At 39.4% G+C, this 12,083-nt stretch overlaps 1 protein-coding gene across 1 annotated transcript in view; it reads left to right on the top strand.

Annotated features, from left to right (window-relative positions):
- SAMM50 (SAMM50 sorting and assembly machinery component) overlaps positions 1-12,083 on the top strand; it is a 1,314,985-nt gene that overhangs the window by 849,018 nt on the left and 453,884 nt on the right. The window contains exon 11 of the mRNA XM_044088615.1: positions 1,779-1,849. Within this exon, the coding sequence (XP_043944550.1) occupies positions 1,779-1,849 (71 nt within the window). The remainder of the gene's footprint in view (positions 1-1,778; positions 1,850-12,083) is intronic.

The raw sequence follows: 12,083 nt of genomic DNA on the forward strand, positions 1-12,083 counted from the left end.
GTACGGAGGGTCCGGGATGGGATGTAGATGGAGACTAAGGAAGATAGAGATGGACGGAAGGAGGGTTTATAAAGAATAGAGTGTAGCATATGAAACTGATAAGATAGCAGAAATTGGGGAAGTTCAAGCTATTGAAGATATTTTAAAGAAATGCAGTGGTGTGAGTTGTATGGGGAGTTAGTAATGAATCTAGCTGTTTTATGGTAAGTCTGTTGGAGTTTGTTTAGAGTGCAGGTCTGGATATTGGTAAGAACTGGGGTGGCGTATAAGAGGGATGGGAGGAGGAGTGCCTGGCCCAGGGTAAGTCTAGATTCAGGGGTTAGGAATTTTTTGTTCCAATATAGCAGACCTAGTTTCTGGTTTGTTTTTTATACAGTGGTGTATGTGTAGGTTGAACTTTAGTTCGTCATCGATAATGACCCCTAGGAGTTTTGTGTGGGTGTCAGGTTGGATAGTTGTATTGTTAGAAGATGTAATAAAAAAGGAGGTTTTGTGATGAGAAAGAGAACGGGGAAGAAAAAGTAGGAGTCTTTTTGAGATTTAGGATCAATAGGTTGTGAGAGAGCCATTGTTCAATGGATAGTAGAAGCTGTTGGGTCAGGGAGTGTAGTTCAAGAATGTTATTTGAGATGGATATAAGTGTGGAGTCGTCGGCATACTGAATAAGGGAGGATTCTTTGCATGAGGTGTAAAGATCATTGGTGAAGATGTTAAACAAAAGGGGTCCCAAGATGGAGCCTTGGGGAACAGCAGTGGAGATGGGAAGGAAAGGTGAGGAGGATGAGAGCCATTTGACAGATTGTTCCTGTCAGATAGAGAACTATTAAACCAGCAAGTGCGGAGGGGGATAGGTGGAAATTTGCGAGTTTGGATAGTAGTAGAGGATGTACTTGTCACTGAATGGCAGTGTGGCTGAAGAATAGACGTGGTATGGACTATAGGTCAGCATAATGTAATCTTGAATTGAACCTGCTGCTGGTAAAGCACAGGCTCTTGGCAGCTGTGCTAATGATCCCGAACAAATCAGTGTTTGATCACACCGTGTGCATGCATGTTTTAAGTAGTTTGAACAGAATGTTGTGAAACCTTCTAACAGTACATTTTGCTAAAAAGGAGGTGTTTCATAAGTCACCAATACCCACATTCCTTCATGGAGTATTGTGTTCCCCACCAATTTAAACATAGATTCCTCTGCAGATGTCACCACACAAAAGCAGTTAAGTTGTATTGTAATTGTTCTTTTGCTTATGAAATAAAACCAAAAGAGACGTCGGTGTTACAAAGCCTTGGTTTCTTCAGTTATCAAGTCCATACTTGAGATTGCAACAGTTTCTAAGAGGGGGAGAAGTTGTACCACACGCATTTCCTTAGTGTCAGTGTGCCAGCATTGTATTGTGCCACAGTGAAACCAGGAAGTGGTTTTGAATCCCCATTACCTGTTTGGTGAGTTGGGGTAAGATCCACCTTAATCTTCGCTGATGCTCCCTCATGGAATACCACTGTGCTGTGTATTCCCCCTTTTGAAAATATCTGATTGCAATCTAGTTTATCTAAGCATAGTTGGAGCAGTAAGTCAATGATGTTAAACAAATGAAATTATTTATGGAGCAAAAGGTTAATACTCTAAGGCTGTAATATTTGGGTAGACCTGATGCAAAGTGATGGGATAAAATGTCAACGTGGAAGATTAAATAGTATTTTTTTTCTTTCAGTTTATAAAAGTTTATACTTTGTGTGCACAAGTAAAAAAACGTATACATTTTTTTACTACTATTTAGGTACTATCATCTTCTCTGTGGGGTGGAATGTTAATACCAATAGGAGACAAGCCTTCTTCCATTGCTGATAGGTAAGTGACCATGACAGAGATCCTGTTACTGGAGTCTGTACTGTTGTAGCATTGCATCAGAGGACTTGGGTTACAAACATTGTTTTGAGTTGCACCTCAACAGCTGAGTCTCCCTCTGTTTAAGAGAGGTAACTGTTTTCTTTATTACATCAGATCTGTGTTTTGTTTTGAGTTCCTCTTCATTGATGAGGACTTATCCAATGCTGGTAGGACTTTACAAAGTCAAATGTTCAAAGTGCATCTTTTTATTACCCATCCCATTTACTGCAGAACTTTTTTAGGACTTAAAATGTTTCTTAAACCAGTTGTGTGTACATCACACAGCTTGATGATTCATCCCATGCCCTCAGCAGATGCAATGAATGCCTCTCATTAGAGGCAGAGTGACTTCTCAGACAAAATACAGGTATTTTGGCAGGATAGTCCCCCTTATTCCTGTCCTTTGTCAGGTGGCCCAGATTTTGAAAAATGAAGACATCTAATTTAACATAATGATTCAGTGAGTGTTCCCCTTTATGGGAACTTATATTCTTAAGAGTTGCTTTTTTTCACTTTACTTGTACTTTGGTACTCATTTTTACCCACTGACTAAGATTTGTCTTCTGGGAACCTATCAGCTAGTTGGTGTAAGTTTAGTAGAATGAAATGTTGACGAGAAGACTTTATTTTTATTAGCTTTTTTGTTGTTTTGACTGTACCATAAATATAAGAAGTCCAAGATTTAGCAGCCATTACGGTTAGGGATGAAAACATGAACAAGCTAGTTCAATCTTTAAGACACATGAAATGTATTATTTTGAACATCCAAGCTGCACAGGCAACACTACAGTGATACACATACACAGAGCCCAGTCTAAGATGCTGTGAGAGCACAATGTCATCATTGTTGAGGCAGCTTCTGCTAACAGCGTAAACTTGATGCTGCAGTAAGTCTCCCACAAAACAGATGTAGTAAAAGTCTCAAACAAAGAAATTAACTGCAGACTTAACCTGTTTGATTTGTTCACAGAGGGGAGAAGGTTAACATGTTGCAGAGAGATTCAGTAGTAGCACGCCATTTATTCCTTCTCCGAGTGACATAACTCTCAACTGTCCCTGATTTTGGCACAAAATATTGCTCTTAATCCCTCCTAAAACCTGTGATTTGGGGAGAAAAGGTGGTGGATTACACTTAATAATGACCAGTAATCAGGGTTATAGATTTATTTTATTTCAGAAATGCACATTAATTCACATTCTGTTATTCTGTAAACTTCTTAAGCTAATATACTAATATTTTAAAATGTTTACATGATTGTCCCTGATTACTTCTGGATTTGTCCCTGATTTTGGAGATAAGACGTTGTGAGCTATGCTAAGTAACCTTAGAAATTCAATAGTGGAAGTCCCCTACTTAGACAAGCAATCTGACAGCTACTTTTTTAATAACAGACCATAGGACACTGTTAGTTGTGAGTTAGTAATGAGTTATCTTACTCCACTAATTTCTAGGTGAATCTCTCTTTTTTTTTTTTTGCAATGGAATTAGTAGAGTTAATTGCCCCAGACAAAGATTAGTTATTTACTCACATTGGATCACCAGGTGTAAGCTCAGAATATAGGGTAGGGTAGAGTACATTATTGAGGCCATCTGACATGGCAAGAGTTTCTGTTGTAGGGGTTAATGTATACTTTCCTTTTTGGCTGTGTCAAAACAGTCATTTGCCATCCTTTTGTGCCACTGTTGGGTTGGTTTCCATGTGAAGCATCACTGATAACAGTTAATTTTAGGGATTCATCCTTAGCCAGGAGTTGATTTTAGAGCTACCTTTGTTGAATGGATTTTCCAAACTGTTTTATTTATTGATTTTGTTAACCAGGGTAGTCTGACTGGGCTGCGGTATCTACTTTTCAGTGGAGGCCCAGGGAGAAAAGCTCCAGTTACAAAACAGGTAGTTTATATAATAGAGGAAAATGTAAAGTAGGCAGTTTTCAACAACAAAGAAGAATGTAAAGCTTAAAGTTATAATATGGACATGCAATAACTGAAAGGCAGCTATATTAGAGACAAACTACATTAAGTGAAATATTATATTTTAATATATGCCAAATTGAGAATTTAAACCTCATTGTGTAAGCCAGTTTAAAATTTTACATTTATGGTTTAGGATTAATATGAAGCGGTGTGGGAAATATGTGTAAAAAGCAAAGAGTGGGTAAGGAAATGTGAGTAGTCTGTATATTTGTTAGATGACGTAGAGAAAAAGAAAGTTGTAGTGAAATCAAGGTAGCTGTAGCAGGTACTGAGTATGAGTTGCATTTTTGCTGGAGGAATAAACCTGTAGCAGTTAAGTAGACACAGTAGATGGGGCATTAAGGGCAAATGGGTAGAAAACAGTGGGAAATTTACATTGAGAAATACTTTGTTGAGGTATGTAGTGGGAAGTGCAGGTGTGTAAGGGCTGAGGTAATCTAGCTTTGCGAAGTGCAAGAGCAGAAGTGTTTTTAAACTGTTCTAGCAACAACAGTTCTCAAATCTAAATAATTTGGTTTGTTGTCTGATGTTGGTATGGGTAGAATTCTAGGATTTGGACACATCATTTTGAGTACAGGGACAGACCAGCAGAGTTGTGGGTTTTACTAAATGTTAATAGGGAGTTGATAGCGGAACATATTGAGTGTGCAGGAATGTAAAGTTTCCATTAAGGCTTGCAGTTCAGTGTAGTTTTTTTCTTATAGATTATATTATGAACAACTGCTGACTGGGTGAGAGTGTGTGAGGTTTTAAACAGTCTAACTATTTTAAGACCAGGCGGTGGTGAGATTTAGCGGATTGGTTGGTAGCAAATTTAGCTGTCTTGTTATAATACTGTTCAGTTTGTGTTAGCTGAGATTTCTGAAGGCTGGTGTAGATGGGGGCAGCATATAGTAGTGATGGTAGGAGGTGTGCATAGGCTTTTTTCTTTGGCATTGCTAGTTAAAAAGTGTTTGCTACTATATAGGAGTCCAGTTTTTCTATGGGTTTTCTTGATAGCTTGTTGTATTTCAGTATCAGCCTTGAGGTTTGAAGTGGTTGTCTGTAATGACACTAAGATTTGTGTTTGACACAAGTTTGATAGGAGTGTCGTTTGATGAGGGATAGGAGTGTCGTTTGATGAGGTGATGGAGAAGTTATTTTTTTGTATAGGATCCAGATTTTGGTGTGAAAAGGATTATTTTAGTTTTCTTAGCATTCAGCAGTAGGTGAGAATTGTTGAGCCATGTTTCTACAGAGGGAAAAAGCTTTTGGGGTCTTTTCCTGAGGTTTGTTGAAGGACTTGGCTGTGGTTATTGTTACAGCATCATCAACATACAGAATGACAGCTGTGTCATTTAGTAGTGGTGTAGAGGTCATTAATAAAAATGTTAAAAGTAGGAGGCCCAAGACTGAGCCTTATGGCACTGAGACTGAGGTGGACAAAAACAGTGATTATTGTTTCTGCCATTTTACTGCCTACAGCTTGTAAGAAAGGTAGTAATCAAACCATGAGAGGGAGAGGGTGTCAAGGCCTAGTGAAGATAGTTTATGGAGAAGAGTCTGATGGAATACAGTGACAAAATACCTTAGATAACTCAAGGAAAAGAGAAGAAACAAAGTTTCCAGAATCCCTGTGGAAGATTATATGAAATTAAGAAAAACTGTGGTAGTGCCATGATATGGCCTGAAGCCATGCTGGGCAGAAGAGAGGAGGTTGTCGTCTAAGTGTTTGAGAATTTGGGACTGTGTACATTTTTCAAGGATTTTTGGTAATGGAGAAATAATGTCTATAGGGGAGTAATTACAGAATGAATTGGAGTCTCCTTTGTTTTGGGGAATAATTAGTGACTTTTTCTAGTTGGTGATTGTTGATAGTTTTCTTGGATAGCTCTAATTATAAGGATAGAGAAAAGGGTATGCGTAAGGGTTGGTAGCCATATTAATGCAGTATAAGGGAAGATTATCAACAGCAAGTGTATTGGGTTTTAGGTTTGGGAGTTGGGGGTTGGTGTAATAGTTAAGGTGTTTACCTCGCAAATGTAAAATATAGTTTGATTCTCACCTTTGACAAGGAAATTGGATAGACTTTAAAATAGCCTATAAGGGCAACTAGCCTAGTATTTACCCATGAACCTAAACTTATGAAGAAGTTTTTTGATGGTTGAGCTGGGACTTGGGTTGATGTGAAAGACTGGGATTTCAGAGGATAGTTTTGTGGGGTTGGGGGTTAGGTGAATGGGTTCATTATGAGGGAAGTGACTGGACTGAATGTATGAAGTGTGAGTGGAAATTGTCAGAAATAGATTTATTATGGTTGGTTGATGGTTGTAGGGGTTGGTTGGGCTGGGTGGCCTGGATTTAACAAGTTATTAATGAAAGACCAGAATTGTGTTGGGTTCTTAGTGTGTGCGTCTTGTATTGCGGTGTAGTGAGGTGTTTTATTTTTTTGGATCTGATTGATTTTTTGGTGTGGTTGGTGGGTTCTCTGAAGTTCTGGAGATTGTCTGTTTTATTATAAAGCCAAGATTTCCAGGTTGTATCTCTGTCTCTTGTAAGTTGCTTAGTAGTTTTTGTTTGCCAAGGGGTGTAGTTGAATTTGTTTGTATCTGGCTGGGGCTAACTGGTTTAATATAGTGCCTGGCTGAGACTAACTGGTTTAATGTAGTGAGAAAGGCATAATCAAAATATGCAACTGCTTCTTCCAGAAGGAGGATTTTTTTAGTAGATGCCATTTGCACAATTTCAATATTTATATGAATGTATATTTGATAAACTGGGCTAAGTTATGGACTGTGTTAGTGATGGCCCTTTAGAGGGTGAGTTAGCAGTCGTAAGAAAAATTTGGAGGTGGTCACTCACTGAGTTTAGGAGAGTACCAGACGAGATGCTAGTATTTACCCATGAACCTAAACTTATGAAGAAGTTTGTTGATGGTTGAGCTGGGACTTGTGTTGATGTGAAAGACTGGGATTTCAGAGGATAGTTTTGTGGGGTTGGAGGGGGGGTGGGTTAGGTGAATGGGTTCATTATGAGGGAAGTGACTGGACTGAATGTATGAAGTGTGAGTGGAAATTGTCAGAAATATATTTAGTATGGTTGGTTGATGATTGTAGGGGTTAGTTGGGCTGGGTGGCCTGGATTTAACAAGTTATTAATGAAAGACCAGAATTGTGTTGGGTTCTTAGTGTGCGTCTTGTGTTGCGGTGTAGTGAGGTGTTTTATTTTTTTGGATCTGATTGATTTTTTGGTGTGGTTGGTGGGTTCTCTGAAGTTTTGGAGATTGTCTGTTTTATTATAAAGCCAAGATTCCATATGTTCTGAACTGTTTGTAAGTTTCTTGGAGGCCATTGTTTGCTTGGGCTAAAGGGAAGTCTCTGTGTTCATCAGTGGCAGTGATAAACATTGAGCAGCCTGCCTGCCCCTGTGGGAGTGGTTACTGCCTTGAAACTGTAGTTTTATTGGCCATTTTGGGTCAATTCCAAACTCCTTGATCTCCCTCTCTTAAAACCTTGCGCAGTTTTGCGCATTTTGCGCATAGCGCAACATCGGGCAGCGCCGCCTAATTGGGTTTAAACTATTCCTGGCTCCACAAAGTCTGCTCTTCACTTTTTCCCTTAGAACTGCTCTATCTCTCAAATTAAACACCATATTCTCATTCTAAGGCCCCTCACTGGTCCAAATAAGTAATCTTACAAGTTAGCACTAATAAACCATAAGCACTACTTACTCTTTTACTCTCTACAATTACCTTGTCCCCTATTGGTCCGTTTTAATTCAGTTCCCTATATTACTCTAGCATGTCCAAAGGTCAAGTCAGTGGTTTCCTCTCCAGTCCAGCTGGTGAATCTGGGAATTTTGAGGCAATGTTACAACTGTCTCATGTACACGGACAACCCTATCCTCCTCCAAACAGGTTCAAATATATGTGAAAGATGCAACCATATAGCCAAACTGGAGGCTGAGCTCTCTCATCTCAAAACTGGTGTAACCAGTCAGGAGGAGAAGGTAACCTCACACAACACAATTCCAGTATCACATAGTCCCACCACAACAGCGAACCAAACACATAAAAACACAAAAACATACTCAGAGGCTCTAAATAAAAATCTACCTAAGCAACAGAGACCTCCAAAGCAGACATCCAAGCAAACGCTACCACAAAACAAAACACGTACAACACATAGCACACAAAGTCAGTGTGCCAAGCAGTCACAGCCCTTAAGGCTGAATAACACACCTGATACTCTTGTAATAGGTGACTCTATTGTCAGACACACTGACGTCCCGCTCACCAGGCTGAATAAAGAGAAGGTCACAGTGAGCTGCCTGTCGGGCGCTAGGATCTGCCACATAATGCAAGCACTCAGGTCACTCCAAAGCAAATACAAATATGACTCAGTCATTGTACATGCTGGCATGAATGACCGGAGACGTACCTCCCTCGACTACATGAAAAGAGACATAGAGGAGCTCTCTGATCATGTAGCCCAGGCCGGTATGACACTGACCTTGAGCAGCATCTTACCCTCACCTAGAATGATGCCACAGTATAAAGACAAAATGATCGATTTTAACAGTTGGCTAAAATTTTGGTGTCATTCAAAGGGGATCCAGTGTCTGTCAGCCTGGGATGACATGCTCGACAAGCCATGTTGCTTCGCTAGGGACGGCTTGCACCTGTCACCCCTGGGCTTTTGGATATTGGCAAAGGCTCTTGCCATCCCAAGGGATCCAGTGGGTCTAGGCAGTTTTCAACAACAAAGAAGAATGTAAAGCTTAAAGTTATAATATGGACATGCAATAACTGAAAGGCAGCTATATTAGAGACAAACTACATTAAGTGAAATATTATATTTTAATATATGCCAAATTGAGAATTTAAACCTCATTGTGTAAGCCAGTTTAAAATTTTACATTTATGGTTTAGGATTAATATGAAGCGGTGTGGGAAATATGTGTAAAAAGCAAAGAGTGGGTAAGGAAATGTGAGTAGTCTGTATATTTGTTAGATGACGAGAGAAAAAGAAAGTTGTAGTGAAATCAAGGTAGCTGTAGCAGGTACTGAGTATGAGTTGCATTTTTGCTGGAGGAATAAACCTGTAGCAGTTAAGTAGACACAGTAGATGGGGCATTAAGGGCAAATGGGTAGAAAACAGTGGGAAATTTACATTGAGAAATACTTTGTTGAGGTATGTAGTGGGAAGTGCAGGTGTGTAAGGGCTGAGGTAATCTAGCTTTGCGAAGTGCAAGAGCAGAAGTGTTTTAAACTGTTCTAGCAACAACAGTTCTCAAATCTAAATAATTTGGTTTGTTGTCTGATGTTGGTATGGGTAGAATTCTAGGATTTGGACACATCATTTTGAGTACAGGGACAGACCAGCAGAGTTGTGGGTTTTACTAAATGTTAATAGGGAGTTGATAGCGGAACATATTGAGTGTGCAGGAATGTAAAGTTTCCATTAAGGCTTGCAGTTCAGTGTAGTTTTTCTTATAGATTATATTATGAACAACTGCTGACTGGGTGAGAGTGTGTGAGGTTTTAAACAGTCTAACTATTTTAAGACCAGGCGGTGGTGAGATTTAGCGGATTGGTTGGTAGCAAATTTAGCTGTCTTGTTATAATACTGTTCAGTTTGTGTTAGCTGAGATTTCTGAAGGCTGGTGTAGATGGGGGCAGCATATAGTAGTGATGGTAGGAGGTGTACATAGGCTTTTTTCTTTGGCATTGCTAGTTAAAAAGTGTTTGCTACTATATAGGAGTCCAGTTTTTCTATGGGTTTTCTTGATAGCTTGTTGTATTTCAGTATCAGACTTGAGGTTTGAAGTGGTTGTCTGTAATGACACTAAGCAGATTTGTGTTTAAGTTTGATAGGAGTGTCGTTTGATGAGGTGATGGAGAAGTTATTTTTTTGTATAGGATCCAGATTTTGGTGTGAAAAGGATTCTTTTAGTTTTCTTAGCATTCAGCAGTAGGTGAGAATTGTTGAGCCATGTTTCTACAGAGGGAAAAAGCTTTTGGGGTCTTTTCCTGAGGTTTGTTGAAGGACTTGGCTGTGGTTATTGTTACAGCATCATCAACATACAGAATGACAGCTGTGTCATTTAGTAGTGGTGTAGAGGTCATTAATAAAAATGTTAAAAGTAGGAGGCCCAAGACTGAGCCTTATGGCACTGAGACTGAGGTGGACAAAAACAGTGATTATTGTTTCTGCCATTTTACTGCCTACAGCCTGTAAGAAAGGTAGTAATCAAACCATGAGAGGGAGAGGGTGTCAAGGCCTAGTGAAGATAGTTTATGGAGAAGAGTCTGATGGAATACAGTGACAAAATACCTTAGATAACTCAAGGAAAAGAGAAGAAACAAAGTTTCCAGAATCCCTGTGGAAGATTATATGAAATTAAGAAAAACTGTGGTAGTGCCATGATATGGCCTGAAGCCATGCTGGGCAGAAGAGAGGAGGTTGTCGTCTAAGTGTTTGAGAATTTGGGACTGTGTACATTTTCAAGGATTTTTGGTAATGGAGAAATAATGTCTATAGGGGAGTAATTACAGAATGAATTGGAGTCTCCTTTGTTTTGGGGAATAATTAGTGACTTTTTCTAGTTGGTGATTGTTGATAGTTTTCTTGGATAGCTCTAATTATAAGGATAGAGAAAAGGGTATGCGTAAGGGTTGGTAGCCATATTAATGCAGTATAAGGGAAGATTATCAACAGCAAGTGTATTGGGTTTTAGGTTTGGGAGTTGGGGGTTGGTGTAATAGTTAAGGTGTTTACCTCGCAAATGTAAAATATAGTTTGATTCTCACCTTTGACAAGGAAATTGGATAGACTTTAAAATAGCCTATAAGGGCAACTAGCCTAGTATTTACCCATGAACCTAAACTTATGAAGAAGTTTTTTGATGGTTGAGCTGGGACTTGGGTTGATGTGAAAGACTGGGATTTCAGAGGATAGTTTTGTGGGGTTGGGGGGGGGGGTAGGTGAATGGGTTCATTATGAGGGAAGTGACTGGACTGAATGTATGAAGTGTGAGTGGAAATTGTCAGAAATAGATTTAGTATGGTTGGTTGATGGTTGTAGGGGTTGGTTGGGCTGGGTGGCCTGGATTTAACAAGTTATTAATGAAAGACCAGAATTGTGTTGGGTTCTTAGTGTGTGCGTCTTGTATTGCGGTGTAGTGAGGTGTTTTATTTTTTTGGATCTGATTGATTTTTTGGTGTGGTTGGTGGGTTCTCTGAAGTTCTGGAGATTGTCTGTTTTATTATAAAGCCAAGATTTCCAGGTTGTATCTCTGTCTCTTGTAAGTTGCTTAGTAGTTTTTGTTTGCCAAGGGGTGTAGTTGAATTTGTTTGTATCTGGCTGGGGCTAACTGGTTTAATATAGTGCCTGGCTGAGACTAACTGGTTTAATGTAGTGAGAAAGGCATAATCAAAATATGCAACTGCTTCTTCCAGAAGGAGGATTTTTTTAGTAGATGCCATTTGCACAATTTCAATATTTATATGAATGTATATTTGATAAACTGGGCTAAGTTATGGACTGTGTTAGTGATGGCCCTTTAGAGGGTGAGTTAGCAGTCGTAAGAAAAATTTGGAGGTGGTCACTCACTGAGTTTAGGAGAGTACCAGACGAGATGCTAGTATTTACCCATGAACCTAAACTTATGAAGAAGTTTTTTGATGGTTGAGCTGGGACTTGTGTTGGTGAAAGACTGGGATTTCAGAGGATAGTTTTGTGGGGTTGGAGGGGGGGTGGGTTAGGTGAATGGGTTCATTATGAGGGAAGTGACTGGACTGAATGTATGAAGTGTGAGTGGAAATTGTCAGAAATATATTTAGTATGGTTGGTTGATGATTGTAGGGGTTAGTTGGGCTGGGTGGCCTGGATTTAACAAGTTATTAATGAAAGACCAGAATTGTGTTGGGTTCTTAGTGTGTGCGTCTTGTGTTGCGGTGTAGTGAGGTGTTTTATTTTTTTGGATCTGATTGATTTTTTGGTGTGGTTGGTGGGTTCTCTGAAGTTTTGGAGATTGTCTGTTTTATTATAAAGCCAAGATTCCATATGTTCTGAACTGTTTGTAAGTTTCTTGGAGGCCATTGTTTGCTTGGGCTAAAGGGAAGTCTCTGTGTTCATCAGTGGCAGTGATAAACATTGAGCAGCCTGCCTGCCCCTGTGGGAGTGGTTACTGCCTTGAAACTGTAGTTTTATTGGCCATTTTGGGTCAATTCCAAACTCC

This window comes from Protopterus annectens, chromosome 11.part0 (genome assembly GCF_019279795.1).
Source record: "Protopterus annectens isolate FY-2018-M chromosome 11.part0, PAN1.0, whole genome shotgun sequence".
In the NCBI taxonomy this organism is placed as follows: domain Eukaryota; kingdom Metazoa; phylum Chordata; order Ceratodontiformes; family Protopteridae; genus Protopterus; species Protopterus annectens.